Source organism: Mytilus californianus, unplaced genomic scaffold, assembly GCF_021869535.1.
Source record: "Mytilus californianus isolate M0D057914Y unplaced genomic scaffold, xbMytCali1.0.p SCAF_18, whole genome shotgun sequence".
NCBI classification, from domain to species: Eukaryota; Metazoa; Mollusca; class Bivalvia; order Mytilida; family Mytilidae; genus Mytilus; species Mytilus californianus.
The window spans coordinates 11,335,320-11,354,058 of NW_026262666.1; the positions used below are offsets into that span (position 1 = coordinate 11,335,320).

Here is an 18,739-nt window from a genome sequence, read left to right on the forward strand (position 1 = left end):
TGCATTGTATTGTCAAAAACAGATCATATTTATGGAACAAAATTATTCAACTTTCCAATATATAACTAAAAGTTTACATTTTTGACAACTTTGTAAAAACTCTATATTTTGGAGCCAAAAAGGGGTCTTTACCTGGCCTACTACTTTTATGCCTATACAAAGTCAGGCTATCTAGAACTGTGTTTTTATTGTTGTACCTTTGTTTGTGCATCTTTGTTTTAGGACTTAATTGTTGGTGGTTGGTGTGGCATGCTGTGCAGTTCAATTCTTTTGTAATTCCTCAGTGTTATTTGTTTTACATATTTACCAAATAATTGTCTAGGAATTTAAGCTGTCCTGTGATAGTAAGTCACAATGAAGGTGCATTCAAATCTAAATAGCATTTTGTCATTAGCATGATTAGAATATATATATCCTTTCTTCTTTCCCTAGCACTAACTAATATTTGATTAAATTAGACCGACTCTTCTAAAGCAGTTTGGTAATATTCTGACTAGTTTTGGTTTGATAAAACCAATTGCAAGATTTAGTTGACATGGTTGAGATAAACACTCACAGTAAAACCAGCTTAAGGATGTTTGCTCCTCTAGTTTTTGAATTTCTGCTAGATTTTTGGAATCAACAGGTTTTATCCATGTATTGCCATTAAAAAATTTGCCCATTTTAAACCCCTACTTTTCTTTTCATAATTTTATTACATATAGTTTAAAAAGCCATATTTGAAAATCTTATAAAATCCTTGTTATTTTTTCATAGCTTTTGAAACAAAAAAGCGGCCAATGTTAAAAGTATGAAAAATCTAGAGAGAATCATTTCTCGCCAAATTTTCAATGGCTTTTATCTCGAAAACAAGCACACGAACCCTTCATTTTTTTTCTGCTTTTTTAGTTCCTTTATTTAAATGCTATCATTTTAGAACAGTCTTTTAAAAAGCTTGCTATTTTGAAACAGAGTAGCAAACATCCTTAAATGGAGTATAATTCAACAGTTTTGTTTAATTACAAACATGTTTAACCCTGCCACATTCTTGATGTGCCTGTCCCAAGTCAGGACTCTGTAATTCAGTGGATGTCATTGGTTCATGTCTGTTTATAATATTTGTTTTTTTGTTTATATTGAACATGTATTGTATAGATTAGGCCGTTGGTTTTCTCGTTTGAATTGTTTCAAATTATTCGTTGAAGCCTTTAAAAGCTGACCTTACAGTATGGGTTTTTTCATTGTTGAATGTGACCTTTAACTGCTTTTATCTTCGTGACTCGAACTTTTATGGATAGTTGTCTCATTGGCAATCATACAACATCTCCTTATTTTTATATGTAAATGCAAAAATGCAGCTCTTTTAAATTGGACAGCTGAGATTGAATTGTCTCCATTCCAAGAAAATTTATATTTTGAAAAAGTATTTTAAATATAACATTCTTGCATCATTTACTTGCAAATGTAGGACTGTACAAAATTATATGCAATGACTTCCTTAGGCTAAGATACTGACAAAATATTATCACAAACACTTATCAGCTACTTCAACAAATATATCTTACTTTTTTACTTCAAATCCCAAAGGGAATTATTTCAAAATTTGGATTTACATAGGAACTAGTCTATTATGTGTACTTAAATCATCAACATGAATCTGTCACTTCACAACACATTTAATTAAGGCCAATTAACAAATGATTCAATTTTTTTTATGGTAGATGATTAAAAGGTGTTTTTAAACTTTTTGCAAGGCTTTTTACATGTACTCTGATTATATGCCTTAAATTTAGTTCAGAGTTCTGTCCCATTTTTAAATAATTAAGAAGTGTTGACAGAAAGCCGTATTGCATGAGGGTGTGGATGGGAGGTCAGACCTGCATTTCTGTATTCTATAATTTTTTAGTCCATTTTTCTCTATTCTTTATAAATTTTGCCCGTTATTCTCTATTCTTTATATTTTAGCACCCCATTATTTCTATTCTTTATTTTTTGGCCTGTACATTTGTATTTCTCTTTTCTTTATTTTTTTAGCCATCTATTCTGCACATTTTCCCCATTATTCTCTATTCTGTAATCCCATCCAGACCCTCTTGCATGGCTGGCTCAAAAATAAAAACAAAAATTAAAGACATTTATAGGCAATTATATATAACAGTTCAATTCAATTCAAATCTTTTTTGTTAATTATATATATAATTATACTAAATCTATAGCTGTGACAAACATCAACAAAAACAACATCAATATACATTATTTAAGTAAACATTTCCAAAAGTCCTGAGTCCTCAGTTCTATAATTTACTGTTTTAAAGGAACAAAGCTTATAAAGGGGGTCTCAGTGGGGTTTTTTGATCCCGGATCCCGCTTACTGTTTTGTCAGATTCCCGTATCCCGCTTACACTATGTACGTAAGCAATTCTCATTTTTTTGTAATTTCCCGTGTCCCACTAGACATGCTAGACTTCATTTCCATTCGTGTTCAGTATCAACATTTATCTATGTTATGTATCATCATTAAACACAACATATATTTAAATATTAAGACTGAACACTTTCATTTTAGACCAAAACCTCTTAAATTTAGCACAAATGCCAAAATTGTGAAGATTTCAGTATTTTTGCATGAAATAATGATGCTTCTACCTGATGCATGTGCATTGTATTGTCAAAAACAGATCATATTTATGGAACAAAAGTATTCAACTTTCCAATAAATAGCTAAAAGTTTACATTTTTGACAACTTTGTAAAAACTCTATATTTTGGGGCCAAAAAGGGGTCTTTAACCTGGCCTTCTCCTTTTATGCCTATACATGTACAAAGTCTAGAACTGTGTTTTTATTGTTGTATCTTTGTTTGTGCATCTTTGTTTTAGGACTTAATTGTTGGTGGTTGGTGTGGTATGCTGTGCAGTTCAATTCTTTTGTAATTCCTCAGTGTTATTTGTTTTACATATTTACCAAATAATTAACTACGAAATTAAGCTGTCATGTGATAGTAAGATGAAGGTACATTCCAATCTAATAGCATTTTATCATTAGAATATCCTTTCTTCTTGTTCTAGCACTACTAATATTTGATTACTAGACTCACTATCCTAAAGCAATTTGGTAATATTCTGACTAGTTTTAGTTTGATAAAACCAATTGCAAGATTTAGTTGACATTGTTGAGATAAACGCTTACAGTAAAACCAGCTAAAATGGAGTATAAGTGGTTTATAAGTGTTTCTCATTTCTCGTTTTTTATATAGATTAGACTGTTGGTTTTTCCGTTTGAATGGTTTTACACTAGTAATTTTTGGGGCCCTTTATAGCATGCTGTGCAGTGTGAGCCAAGGCTCCGTGTTGAAGACGTACTTTGACCTACAAAATGTATAATGGTTTACTTTTATAAATTGTGACTTGGATGGAGAGTTGTCTCATTGGCACTCATACCACATCTTCTTATATCTATATAATTTAACAGTTTTGTTTTTTTGTTTAAGTAAACATGGTACATTAACATGTTTAACCTTGCTACATTCTCGTTGTGCCTGTCAGGAGTCGGTAATTCAGTGGTTGTCATTGCTTCATGTCTGTTATATTTGTTTTTTTTGTATATATTGAATATGTATTGTATAAATTAGGCCGTTAGTTTTCTCGTCTGAATTGTTTCACATTAAACATGTCGGGTCCTTTAAAAGCTGACTTTACAGTATCGGTTTTTTCATTGTTGAATGTGACCTTTAACTGCTTTTATCTTCGTGACTTGAACTTTTATGGATAGTTATCTCATTGGCAATCATACAACATCTCCTTATTTTTATATGTAAATGCAAAAATGCAGCTCTTTTAAATTGGACAGCTGAGATTGAATTGTCTCCATTCCAAGAAAATTTATATTTTGAAAAAGTGTTTTAAATAACATTCTTGCATCATTTACTTGCAAATGTAGGACTGTACAAAATTATATGCAATGACTTCCTTAGGCTAAGATACTGAAAAAAATACTATCACAAACACTTATCAGCTACTTCAACAAATATATCTTACTTTTTTACTTCAAATCCCAAAGGGAATTATTTCAAAATTTGGATTTACGTAGGAACTAGTCTATTATGTGTACTTTAATCATCAACATGAATCTGTCACTTCACAACACATTTATTTAAGGCCAATTAACAAATGATTCAAATTGTTTTATGGTAGATGATTAAAAGGTGTTTTTAAACTTTCTGCAAGGCTTTTTACATGTACATTGATTATATGCCTTAAATTTAGTTCAGAGTTATGTCCCATGTTTAAATAAGAAGTGTTGACAGAAAGCCATATTGCATGAGGGTGTGGATGGGAGGTCCTTCATTTCTGTATTCTATAATTTTGTAGGCCATTTTTCTCTAGTCTTTATAAATTTTGCCAGTTATTCTCTATTCTTAATATTTCAGCACCCCATTATTTTCTATTCTTTATTATATTTTTTGGCCTGTTTTTCTCTTTTCTTTATTTTTTTAGCCATCTATTCTGCAAATTTTCCAAATTATTCTCTATTCTGTAATCCCATCCAGACCCTTTTGCATGGCTGGCTCAAAAATAAAAACAAAAATTAAAGACATTTATAGGCAATTATATATAACAGTTCAATTCAATTCAAATCTTTTTTGTCAATTATATAATATATATATATATAATAAATCTAAAGCTGTGACAAACATCAACAAAAACATCAATATAAAATTGAGAATGGAAATGGGGAATATGTCAAAGAGACAACAACCCGACGAAAATGCACACAACAGCCGAAGGCCATCAATGGGTATTCAACACAGCGAGAAAATCCCGCACCCGAAGGTGGTCCTCAGCTGGCCCCTAAATAAAATTGTGTACTAGTTCAGTAAAAATGGACGTCACCCTAAACTCCAAAACATATATATGAACTAAAATTAAAAAACATACAAGACTAACAAAGGCCAGAGGCTCCTGACTTGGGGCAGCGCAAAAATGTGACGGTGTTTAACATGTTTTGTGAGATCTCAACCCTCCCCCTATACCTCTAGCCAATGTAGAATAAAGAAACACATAGCAATACGCACAGTAAAACTCAGTTTAAAAGAAGTCCGAGTCCGATGTCAGAATAGGTAACAAAAGAAACTAAGCAAAATGACAATGATACATAAGTTAACAAAGCACTACTAGCAGTTACTGACATGCCAGCTCCAGACCTCAATTAAACTGATTGAAAGATTATAATATACATTATTTAAGTTAACATTTCCAAAAGTCCTGAGTCCTCAGTTCTATAATTTACTGTTTTAAAGGAACAAAGCTTATAAACAAGGAATTGATTGAATCTTGAATAATTTTGAATTCTGGAAAATTGATTAGAAATGTATGATGAAAACTAACTAAAAAAGGGTTAGCCATGACTTTTACATGACTAAAGTTAATTTTACTTTCACTGATATTTCAGTATGAACTAACTAGCCCTCCTTAGCCATGCATGCATAACCCTCCTAAATTAGACTAGATTTCATCATATATTTCTTATTAATTTTCCAGAATTCAAAATTATTCCAGATTTTAATAATTCCTTGTTTATATCTGTATTACCTGATTGTAGCTATTAATAGATATAAGAAGATTTGGTATGAGTGCCAATGAGACAACTCTCCATCCAAGTCAAAATTTATAAAAGTAAACCATTATAGGTCACAGTACGGTCTTCAACACGGAGCCTTGGCTCACACCGCAGTAAGCTATAAAGGGCCCCAAAAATTACTAAAGTTGAGGATATACAAATGTACTTCATTTTATCTATATCAGTTATATATAAATCTATTAATTGTTGATGATACATATTTTCATTTATCAATATAAACTTTTTCTAATATCAAAGACTGTTACATTTTTAACAATGTAAGAAAAAAATAATTTCATCTTCAATTTTTTGTCACTTTTTACCTATTAAATCTATCTTCTCTTGGTATTTTAAGATACCACCTTTTTTTTCTAATTAATGAAATTAAAGTTGCAATAAGTTATTCTAAATTTTTTTATCAATTTTTCGAAATTCAAATTTCAAACAAGTAACTTTTCTATTTGCAATATTTTCTTTAATATTACAGGAAATTACTGATCACTACATTAAATTAATAACAATATACAGATTATCAGCAGGATGCAGCACAAATGTACTTGTTTTGCGAGAAAAAAAACTTCCTCCTAAATCACTCTAATCAATATTTTTTATTTAATAATTAAAGTTGCAAGGTCATTCATATCAAATGTCTTTAAAATACGTTGTCACAAAAAAAAAATATGTTTTATAGCACTTTGTTTCAATAAAGTTTTTTGTCTATATAATATAATGTGTTTTGAAAATTTTATACAGATGTGGCAGACGAGTCCAGGGAATATTTCATATACATGATACAAGTATTAAAAAAAATTTTAAGCTGTCTTGAGCCATTGTTGGAATCAAATGGCTAGCACTTGTTTTGCATCTCAAAGTCACCAGGTTACAGATTGGCATTGGACAGCACTAAGCAAAAAGCAAAAACTCACATATAATTTACATGTTGGCCTTCCACATATTGATCAAGCTTTTTTTAATGATTTTCATGGTAAATCTTTTTAAAGTTCTGATAAATTTAGAGGGTAAGGAGTGAGGGTCCTTGTCGTTATTTTTTATTTTTTAATTTTCTTGTAGGTCATTTTTCTCTATTCTTAAATTTTTGGATCCTTTTTTCTATTCTTTATTTTTTGCCCATTTTTCTCTATTCTTTATTTTTTTGGCCCATTAATGGCGTTATTTGCAAACCCTTTAAAAATCTGTGATATATTAAATCATATTCTAAAATACATAACTATAGGCAATTGTGCAATTGAGGTTTCTGTTATTTATTGTCTCTTATTTAGGTTCATGGAAAGAAATATTTTAATCAATAAGTAATATGGTTTTGCTCCATTGCCTGTAATAAAATAGATATAAATAAATTGTAATCATTATGTTATCACATTCAGTGTATAACCTGTTAAAATTGCAATAAATGAGAGTTCCAAATTGGGGAGCTACATGTACATGTACATGTATCTTATCTCTCATCTTACAATTTGTTTCCATTAAGACTTCTTCTCAAAATTGGTATGATTAAATGCTACTGTACATTTGTTACTGTCACAATTTCAAATCCAATTTCTATAAATTTTTATAATGTAAATCAATTTTCATTCAATAAACTAAATATGTTTGTGGCATATTCAGTTAAATTGTTAGAGGGCGTGAAGAAAAAATAATTTTGAACTTAATGCATGGAGGGTCCAAACCAATGTTACCTCACTCCCTATGTTAAATTGGCAATAATTTTTACCATTGTGGACAATAAAACACCCTATTTCCTCAAACCCTGGATCAACCCCTGACAAATAGAAAAATAATCAAAACACACATATCAAGTTTTTCCATTGACCCAAGCTCAAGTTATATCAAACTTTTTTTTTACTAATTGAAATGATGTTGTCAAGCTGAGACTAATATAACACATGTGTAACTGTTATAGTAATCTCAGTGTCAAGTTAAAAAAATCTAATTTTATGTATAGATCAACATTTATATTTTGTTTTACTATTTTACTAATTACTCATAGGTATTTAGGCTAATATTTATATTATTATTTTAATAAATATAACCTTGTATAATTATGTACCCCACCTGCTATCAATTGAAAATGAAACTAGATAATAAATGCACATACCACTGTTATCCATCTTGGGAGGTCATTCAACACCCTCGCCATGTCTAATGTATCATCTCAACTTCCTAAATCCATCGTGATATCCTGTTGTCTTGATATGTACATGCACAGTAAGGTGTTATCTTAAACAGTCACACACTGATCTTGATGGCTCCTACTTCCCGAATGTTACGTCTCATTTAGCTTGAAATCAATCAGATAAATACATTTTTAAAGTGGGTTTTTTGTGCTTACTATATCTGTTCTTAAAATAACCATGTATTTTATATCAATAACGAGTTTTAATGATACTTTTGATTGACATATCTGTGACAACTTGCATGTGACATTTGTTTACAATTACACAAAAGAACGCCTTTAAAGGGAGACTATAATGTTTTAAAAAGTTTATTTGGCGGGAATTTAAAAACTCTACAAGGCCACTTTTATATAAAAAAAAGTGTTTTGCTGGGGTTTTTTTTGGTTGTTCTTACTTGTTTTGTTTTGTTTTGTTTTGTTTTGTTTTGTTTTGTTTTGTTTTGTTTTGTTTTTATTTTGTTTTGTTTTGTTTTGTTTTGAAACCCCCCTTTTTTTGACAATAATGCATTTGAATAGGGACATATAGTTGGACCCCCCCTTTCTCCTGAGTTAGGAACCCCCTTTTATAAATGGCTGGATCCGCCCCTGAAAAGGTTTGCATACATCAAAACAATCTTGGGTTAATATTGTGAATATACTTTATTCTCACAAGTGTTAAATCAAGTACTTAACTGCAATTAAACAATAACAGTTTGAGAGGCACAAAAAAGCAAATATATATGTAAAACTGAAAGCGAAGGTTTATATCAAGCAAATGTTTATTCCATGTCCTCGATATGAGACCCTTATCTTGACATGATGAGAGACATATATATGTCTCTGACATGGTCAGTTCTAGTGACCCCTTTAAAAAGAAGCCCGATTTATTCATCTCCTATAAATACATCTTCCCTAACCAAGGGTTACAATCCCGGCAGGTCCTCCCAGGCCGGATCGTTACCCTTGTGAAAATGCTGGTAATGAAGCGTTTACTGAGTAATCTCTAAATATATATGTTTTCCGTTTCAGACAAATTTCTAAAATTATAATTTTGAAAAAAGACTATAAATAGCTATATATACTGAACATTTCTGATCTTGAAATCTGTATGATATACGAACAATAAATTAACTATGTTTTTCATTGTCAAAACATTTCTTGCATAGTCTTTCTTTATTTTGTATTTTTTAAAATATCTCCATTTTTCAATTAATAAGGAATGATAACTAATCATTAATTTTCTAAATTCAAAATTAGTTAGCAAAAGGTATGATGATGCTATCGATAATCCTTATTTCATATACCAGTATATTAAGGATTGTACTTAGGTGAAATAAAAAAAATCTAGAATTTAAAATTGATACTACAAGTCAGAAGAGCATCAGTCCAGGAACAAAATAAGCTAAAACTATTGATAGGTTATGGAACTTCTTTTCGAGATATTTAATTTATAAAAATGACGGGAAAGGGCTGACTCGGACTTTTACCTTTATATTTGCATTGGTATTATTTGGGTTTCAAATCGAAAGAAAAGAAATCTAGAATCTGCTTAAATTTTGGTAAATGTCTTTTTATGAGCTATTGAAGACTTATATGAAAAGAAAAATGGGTGTTATGGGGCAAAATATTTCACCCTGTATCGTAGGGAAAAAAAAACAAGGAGTCCGAACATCTGACAAAAATTCCCAAACCTGACATAAGTACATCCTTAAAAAATGTTTATATCAACTTTATGTAATATATATATAGCCTCAGATCATTGCAAAAGTTTTTTTCAAAATTTGTATTGCTTCAGCTTTTAATTTGTTCATCTATCTTTACTATTAATATGATCATTTATACTAATTGCCGATATATAAAGCTTTTATATATCTAATACAATAAATTATTCAAAGACTGACCTTCGCTATGTTCTCATTAAAACTTTAAGTTAGTTAAATCTGTGATGTTATTGTGTCTGTAAAAAGTGGCTGTCTCTAATGGTTTATATATGGTAGTGTTTTTTTTTTTTGTCTCGTTATATGATTATTAATTAGTTTGACATATATAGGTATTGACATTTATTGTCTAATGTTAAAAACCATTTGTTGACATTTTAACTGCCTCGCGGGTCTCATTATTGGTGTGTTCCCCTTGGGCGCTGGAGGTTGTGGGTTCGAACCCTGGTCAGGTCAAACCATGGCTCCGTGTTGAAGGCCGTACTTTGACCTATAATTGTTTACGTTTTACACATTGTGACTTGGATGGAGAGTTGTCTCATTGGCACTCATACCAATGCACATATAATACGTTGTTCGGCTGTGCCTTTTTAATGTGCTGATTTAGGTTGTTTTTACGTATTCGTTTTTATTCTGTAGTTAGTCACCACTTCGGTGTTAACATGTAAATCTATTATATATTAATTTTTTATAAATTTACTGTTTGCAAAAATATGAATTATTCTAAATACTAAGGATTTTCTTATCCAAGGCATATAACCTTAGCCGTATTTGGCACAACTTTTTGGAACTTTTGGTCCTCAATGCTCTTCAACCTTGTACTTGTTTTAGCTTTCGAACTTTTTTGATCTGAGCGTCACTGGTGGGTCTTATGTACACGAAACACGCGTCTGGCGTATAAAATTATAAGCCTGGTACCTTTTGATAGCTATTATTTGTGTGTGTCTCTGTCCTGTATGTTCTCCCATTTATTTGTATTGTAGTGCTGTCATGTAATCTTGTCATTTTAATGTTATATTTAACATTGCCATAAAAGCGGGAGGTTTGGCTAGCCACAAAACCATGTTCGACCCACCATTTTTTCTTAAAATGTCCTATACCAAGTCAGGAAAATGGCCATTGTTATAGTATAGTTCGTTTCTGTGTGTGTTGCATTTTAGGGTTGTGTTTTTGTTGTGTCTTTGTTCTCCTCTTATATTTGATGTGTTTCCCTCAGTTTTAGTTTGTAACCCGGATTTGTTTTTTTCTCAATCGATTTATAAATTTCGAATAGCGGTATACTACTGTTGCCTTTATATACCACATCTTCTTATTTCTATTTAAAATTGGTATTTGCTGGTTCTTTGATAAGCATGCAGCATTAAAGAGTAAGAGAAGTCTAGGGGCGGATCCAGTAATTTTTAAAAGGGGGGTTCCAACCAAGGAGAAAGGGGGGGAGGTCCAAATATATGTTCCCATTCATATGCATTGATCGTCAAAAAAGGGGGGTTCCAACCCCCGCCCCCTGGATCCGCCACTGAAGTCCGAGTCAGAATAATGTGTATGAGCAATGTGACATATCTTCCTGCAGATTGTTACCTGTCCCTTACCTTGTGAACTACATGTAGCATGTAAAAAATCTGGCTCAGCCTGTTGGTTTTGTACAAAGCAGGGTTAATTTTCATATAGCATTAACATATTCTCGTCATAAAAGATGCATTTAATTTGTCGCTGGACGTTAAATAGCCATCATCATCATCAATTTGTTGACATTTTATAAGACTTCTTTAACATTTTTTTTGTTGAACCGCTAGAGTCTGATCTTGTTTCAGATCAAATAACATATTCTATATGGTATGCAGGTGGTATTAAGAGTCCATCAATCAATTATAAATACGCACTTGGAAGTTTTTTTTTTACTCTTGACCAAGTTAGACAAGCTTTAATAGAAATGTGGCTTTAAACTGTGAAAAATAAAAGGAAATAGATATAATTTCCAATAAATAGAATGTTATTTGAGATGCATTTTTTTAAAAATAAATGAGCAATATTGGCATTGCCAGACAAACATTTGTTGTTCTGAGAGGACGAAAAGTTGATTGATTGTTGTTTGCTTCACATCCAGTGGCTAATATTTCATGCATTTTCCGGACAAGAACAAATTAACAAAAAATACAATAGGCAGGTCCTGTAAAAGGGGTCTGCCGGGATGAAGGGCTGGAAATTTTGACTGCCACTGAAAAATGAGGTTGTGTTGGATAGGGATTAAAAATTAGCCTTGCTACAGTCCACCCATGAATTCCAGGCCTCGAAGAGTTCTTGCTAGGATTTTTAACGTTCAAAGATCATGACACTCCCTATCTGTACATGAGGCATTTGAAATGATTAACATCCCCATTCTGACTAGACATATCTGCGTATTTATACATTCCACTCAACCAAACTGACACCACACTTTGGCAAGTGTTTTATTGTCGGTCTGAAAAAGACCAAAAGTGACCATATTTCTATTCTCCAATCACCCTTGGGATGGATTAGGAAAAACCCAGAGAGATTATAAGATATTAAGATTGTTTTATTGAATGATTGATGTTTGCTTTAATGATTTTGAGTTGTCAAACAAATTTGCTTTTGGGTTTACACTTCTTTTATTTCATGACATGCAAAAGTACCATACATAGGTCATTTTGATTGATTGATTGCTGCTTGCTTAATACCCAGTGGCAAGTAATTAAGGATTAAGGGTTTATCTTGAGATATTGTCATTAATATATATTGACAATCTAATTAAAATATAGTTCTCTGATTTCGCTATACTATGAGAACTATATTTAAATTAGATTGATATATTGAATGATTTATTGTTGGAGTTGTACCCAACTTTCATAGTTCTTGATTATAGTCATGTTGTACCCAGGTACTTTCATAGCCCTTGGCTATATCATGATAGTCCTTTATTATTGTTGATGTTGTACCCTTCTTTCATACCTCTTGGCTATATCATGATAATTATTTTTTATTTTTGGTGTTGTACCCAGGTACTTTCATAGCCCTTGACTATATCATTATAGTCATTTTTATTGTTGGTGTTGTACCCTACTTTCATAGCCCTTGGCTATATCATGATAGTCTCTTTTATTGTTGGTGTTGTACCCTACTTTCATAGCCCTTGACTATATCATGATAGTAATTGTTATTGTTGGTGTTGTACCCAGGTACTTTCATAGCTCTTAACTATATAATGATAGTCCTTTTTATTGTTGGTGTTGTACCCTACTTTCATAGCCCTTGGCTATACCATGATAGTCTCTTTTATTGTTGGTGTTGTACCCTACTTTCATAGCCCTTGACTATATCATGATAGTAATTGTTATTGTTGGTGTTGTACCCAGGTACTTTCATAGCTCTTAACTATATAATGATAGTCCTTTTTATTGTTGATGTTGTACCCTACTTTCATAGCCCTTGGCTATATCATGATAGTCATTTTTATTGAAGGTGTTGTACCCAGGTACTTTCATAGCTCTTGGCTATATCATGATAGTCATTTTAATTGTTGGTGTTGTACCCTACTTTCATAGCTCTTGGCTATATCATGATAGGCTTTTTTTATTTTTGGTGTTGTACCCAGGTACGTTCATAGCTCTTGGCTATATCATGATAGTCATTTTTATTGTTGGTGTTGTACCCTACTTTCATAGCTCTTGGCTATATCATGATAGTCATTTTTATTGTTGGTGTTGTACCCTACTTTCATAGCTCTTGGCTATATCATGATAGTCATTTTTATTGTTGGTGTTGTACCCTACTTTCATAGCTCTTGGCTATATCATGATTGTCATTTTTATTGTTGGTGTTGTACCCTACTTTCATAGCTCTTGGCCCTATCATGATAGTCTTTTTTTATTTTTGGTGTTGTACCCTACTTTCATAGCCCTTGACTATATCATGATAGTCATTTTTATTGAAGGTATTGAACCCAGGTACTTTCATAGTCCTTAACTATATAATGATAGTCTTTTTTATTGTTGGTGTTGTTCCCTTCTGTCAGAGCTCTTGGCTATATCATGATAGTCTTTTTTTTATTTTTGGTGTTGTACCCAGGTACTTTCATAGCTTTTGGCTATATCATGATAGTCATTTTAATTGTTGGTGTTGTTCCCTTCTGTCATAGCTCTTGGCTATATCATGATAGTCTTTTTTTTAATTTTTGGTGTTGTATCCAGGTACTTTCATAGCCCTTTGCTATATCATGATAGTCATTTTTATTGAAGGTGTTGTACCCAGGTACTTTCATAGCTCTTAACTATATAATGAGAGTCTTTTTTATTGTTGGTGTTGTTCCCTTCTGTCATAGCTCTTGGCTATATCATGATAGTCTCTTTTATTGTTGGTGTTGTACCCTACTTTCATAGCCCTTGGCTATATCATGATAGTCCTTTTTTATTGTTGGTGTTGTACCCTACTTTCATAGCCCTTGGCTATATCATGATAGTCCTTTTTTATTGTTGGTGTTGTACCCTACTTTCATAGCCCTTGACTTTATCATGATAGTCCTTTTTTATTTTTGGTGTTGTACCCAGGTACTTTCATAGCCCTTGGCTATATCATGATAGTAATTGTTATAGTTGTACCCAGGTATTTTTCAAGCTCTTGGCTATATCATTATAGTCATTTTTATTGTTGGTGTTGTACCCTACTTTCATAGCTCTTGGCTATGTCATTATAGTCATGTTGTACCCAGGTACTTTCATAGCTCTTGGCAGCAATATATCATTATAGTCATTTTTATTGTTGGTGTTGTACCCTACTTTTATAGCTCTTGGCTATATCATGATAGTCCTTTTTTATTGTTGGTGTTGTACCCTACTTTCATAGCCCTTGGCTATATCATGATAGTCCTTTATTATTGTTGTTGTTGTACCCTTCTGTCATAGCTCCTGGCTATATCATGATAGTCCTTTTTATTACATCGCGATGACCGTGAGGTCATATCGATGTATTGCTTTCGCCTAAATATCCATTATGCAAATTAGTTTTGGGTTTTCAACCGATCTATAAAAATTATAGATCCGCGGTCACTTATCTAGTGCAAAATAACATTACTTATCGCTTGTTTCAAATTCATTTTTTCAATGGATACTCCTATAAATATTTTTATTAAAACACAAATTAATAATATGAAAATGTGTTGTCGTTAGTTATATATATATAAAAGTAAAAAATCATTGATGATATAAATGCACACGTACCGAAAAATTGTGTTAAAGCTTACGGAAGAATATCTTAAGAACGTTTTGCGACACTCCTGGCAAGGACCGATAACTCTGTTATTGTGTTGCGGGAAAATATGAATGGCTTCTCATATCCAATCTTTTAGAAAAATCGATTTTTTTACAGAAGAGTGTCCACCATGCACTTGCACTGCACTATAATTAGAATAGTAGAATAGAATGATATATAAATACATGAAAATTATATATACATGCAACCGTAATATTAATATAATATATAACAACAAACCAGACATGTATACTCTGACACTATTATCATATTAGTATAATAGTCCCAGGTATACTGATTTGTATCACTACAATATAATAGTTATTACGGTGCGGTTGAATTTCCTGTCATTTATTCATCATCCATGCACGAACTTGTATCAGAAAAAAATATATCTCTGTAAATTAACCTCGGTTTCAGGTATAGAGATGTGATCTATTTCTGTGACATGTGCTTTTGACCATCCACAAGAACCTGCGGTCATCCGATGTTCAGTACTTCAGTACTTTGATTTTTGGTGTTGTACCCAGGTACTTTCATAGCCCTTGACTATATCATGATAGTCCTTTTTTATTGTTGGTGTTGTACCCTACTTTCATAGCCCTTGGCTATATCATGATAGTCCTTTATTATTGTTGTTGTTGTACCCTTCTGTCATAGCTCCTGGCTATATCATGATAGTCCTTTTTTATTTTTGGTGTTGTACCCAGGTACTTTTATAGCCCTTGGCTATATCATGATAGTGATTGTTATTTTTATTGTTGGTGTTGTACCCAGGTTCTTTCATAGCTCTTGGCTATATCATGATAGTCTCTTTTATTGTTGGTGTTGTACCCTACTTTCATAGCCCTTGACTATATCATGATAGTCATTTTTTATTGGTGGTGTTGTACCCTACTTTCATAGCCCTAGACTATATCATGATAGTCATTTTTATTGAAGGTGTTGTACCCAGGTACTTTCATAGTTCTTGACTATATAATGATAGTCTTTTTTATTGTTGGTGTTGTACCCAGGTACTTTCATAGCCCGTGGCTATATCATGATAGTGATTGTTATTTTTATTGTTGGTGTTGTACCCAGGTTCTTTCATAGCTCTTGGCTATATCATGATAGTCTTTTTTATTTTTGGTGTTGTACCCTACTTTCATAGCCCTTGACTATATCATGATAGTCATTTTTATTGAAGGTGTTGTACCCAGGTACTTTCATAGCTCTTGGCTACATCATGAGTCTTTTTTATTGTTGGTGTTGTACCCTACTTTCATAGCCCTAGACTATATCATGATAGCCCTTTTTTTATTGTTGGTGTTGTACCCAGGTACTTTCATAGCTGTTGGCTATATCATGATAGTCTTTTTTATTTTTGGTGTTGTACCCTACTTTCATAGCCCTAGACTATATCATGATAGTCATTTTTATTGAAGGTATTGAACCCAGGTACTTTCATAGCTCTTGGCTACATCATGAGTCTTTTTTTATTGTTGGTGTTGTACCCTACTTTCATAGCCCTTGGCTATATCATGATAGTCATTTTTATTGTTGGTGTTGTACCCGACTTCTATAGCCCTTGACTATATCATGATAGTCATTTTTGTCGAGCCTTCGACTTTAGTCGAAAAAGCGAGACATAGCGATCCTACATTCCGTCGGCGTCGTCGTCGTTGTCGTCGGCGGCGTCCACAAATATTCACTCTGTGGTTAAAGTTTTTGAAATTTTAATAACTTTCTTAAACTATCCTGGATTTCTACCAAACTTGGACAGAAGCTTGTTTATGATCATAAGATAGTATCCAGAAGTAAATTTTGTAAAAATAAAATTCCTGTTTTTCCGTATTTTACTTGTAAATGGACTTAGTTTTTCTGCCAGGAAACATTACATTCACTCTGTGGTTAAAGTTTTTAAAATTTTAATAACTTTCTTAAACTATCCTGGATTTGTACCAAACTTGGACAGAAGCTTGTTTATGATCATTAGATAGTATCCAGAAGTAAATTTGTTAAAAAAAAAATTTCATTTTTTCCATATTTTACTTATAAATGGACTTAGTTTTCTGCCAGGATACAATATTTTCACTCTGGTTAAAGTTTTTAAAATTTTAATAACTTTCTTAAACTATCCTGGATTTGTACCAAATTTGGACAGAAGCTTGTTTATGATCAAAAGCTAGTATCTAGAAGGAAATTTTGTTAAAATTTGTACCTGTTTATCCGTATTTTACTTATAAATGGACTTAGTTTTTCTTCCAGTTAACATTAAATACAGTCTGCAGTTAAAGTTTTTAAAACATTTATTAGATTCATAAACTATCCTGGATTTATACCAAATTTTGACAGAAGCTTCTTACATTCAAAAGATAGTATCTAAAGGAGTATTTTTATTGATTTTTTTTCCTCATTTTTGTTGAGCCTGCGATTAACAGCAAAAGTAGGCGAGACACTGGGTTCCGCGGAACCCTTACGAATTTTTTATTGTTGGTGTTGTACCCTACTGTCATAGCCCTTGGCTATATCATGATAGTCCTTTTTTATTGTTGGTGTTGTACCCTACTTTCATAGCCCTTGGCTATATCATGATAGTCATTTTTTATTGTTGGTGTTGTACCCTACTGTCATAGCCCTTGGCTATATCATGATAGTCCTTTTTTATTGTTTTGTTGGTGATTTACCCTACTGTCATAGCTCTTGAATATATCATGATAGTCCTTTTTTATTGTTTTGTTGGTGATTTACCCTACTGTCATAGCCCTTGGCTATATCATGATAGTCCTTTTTTATTGTTTTGTTGGTGATTTACCCTACTGTCATAGCTCTTGAATATATCATGATAGTCCTTTTTTATTGTTTTGTTGGTGATTTACCCTACTGTCATGGCCCTTGGCTATATCATGATAGTCCTTTTTTATTGTTTTGTTGGTGATTTACCCTACTGTCATAGCCCTTGGCTATATCATGATAGTCCTTTTTTATTGTTGGTGATTTACCCTACTGTCATAGCCCTTGGCTATATCATGATAGTCCTTTTTTATTGTTGGTGATTTACCCTACTGTCATAGCCCTTGGCTATATCATGATAGTCCTTTTTTATTGTTGGTGTTGTACCCTACTGTCATAGCCCTTGGCTATATCATGATAGTCCTTTTTTATTGTTGGTGTTGTACCCTACTGTCATAGCCCTTAATTATATCATGAGAATCATAACCTTTGGAAGGAATACTGGCAATAATAGTCAAATGCACCTTGCCACAATCAATGTTGACAGGCTAGTTATCAATTAAACCACTTAGCTACCCAGACCCTCTTTAATATATATAGATATATGCTACAACTCTCCTCTAAATAAAGTTTGCTACAGGATGTCTTACACAAGGATACTGATGTTAGTAAGATATCTAATTTTACCAAAATATATGTGTAAATGGCCATTTTAAGGTGGTACCAAACACCTTGACTAAATTTAATTTGGCCCGTTTAATTTTCATAAAATTTTGACAAAAATATAAATATTTAAAAAAAACTTGACACACTTTATTAGAAAAATTTCTTTCATTGGATATATAGCAGTTTGACAATCACAAATTTTGATCATTGAGAAGCTTAATATTTCCTTAACAATAGAATGTGATTAAAACGTTCAGCTGATTTTACAGAGTTATCTCCCTGTAGTGTTATGTACCACCTTAAGCCAAATACTAATTTGTCAATTTCCATCTGCATTCATGACATCACAACTGACATTTTGTAACTAAACTGTTCAGATTTAATCATCCTGTTTTTAATCAATAAAATCCACTTTAAGTTGAAAGGGTTCAAGACTTCTACTATTCTTATTATAACTTTTTTTTTAAACATCAATTATAAATTTTATCCATATTCCTTTTTATCTATCAACTTTATGCGTTTGCGTATGTTGCACACTTGTGAGCCTGGGTTGTTGGAAATAAAAAAATCTTGAAAATCTTGAATCAACTATCTGGCTTTGTAAAATAA

General features: G+C 32.1%; 1 protein-coding gene across 1 annotated transcript in view; it reads right to left on the reverse strand.

The window, feature by feature from the left end:
- Window positions 1–8,059, reverse strand: part of LOC127726718 (cytochrome b-245 heavy chain-like) — a 38,496-nt gene extending 30,437 nt beyond the window's left edge. Inside the window, exon 1 of the mRNA XM_052234191.1 lies at window positions 7,713–8,059. Coding sequence (XP_052090151.1) covers window positions 7,713–7,754 — 42 coding nt within the window. The 5' untranslated portion in view covers window positions 7,755–8,059. The remainder of the gene's footprint in view (window positions 1–7,712) is intronic.
- Between the last annotated feature and the right edge of the window lie 10,680 nt (window positions 8,060–18,739).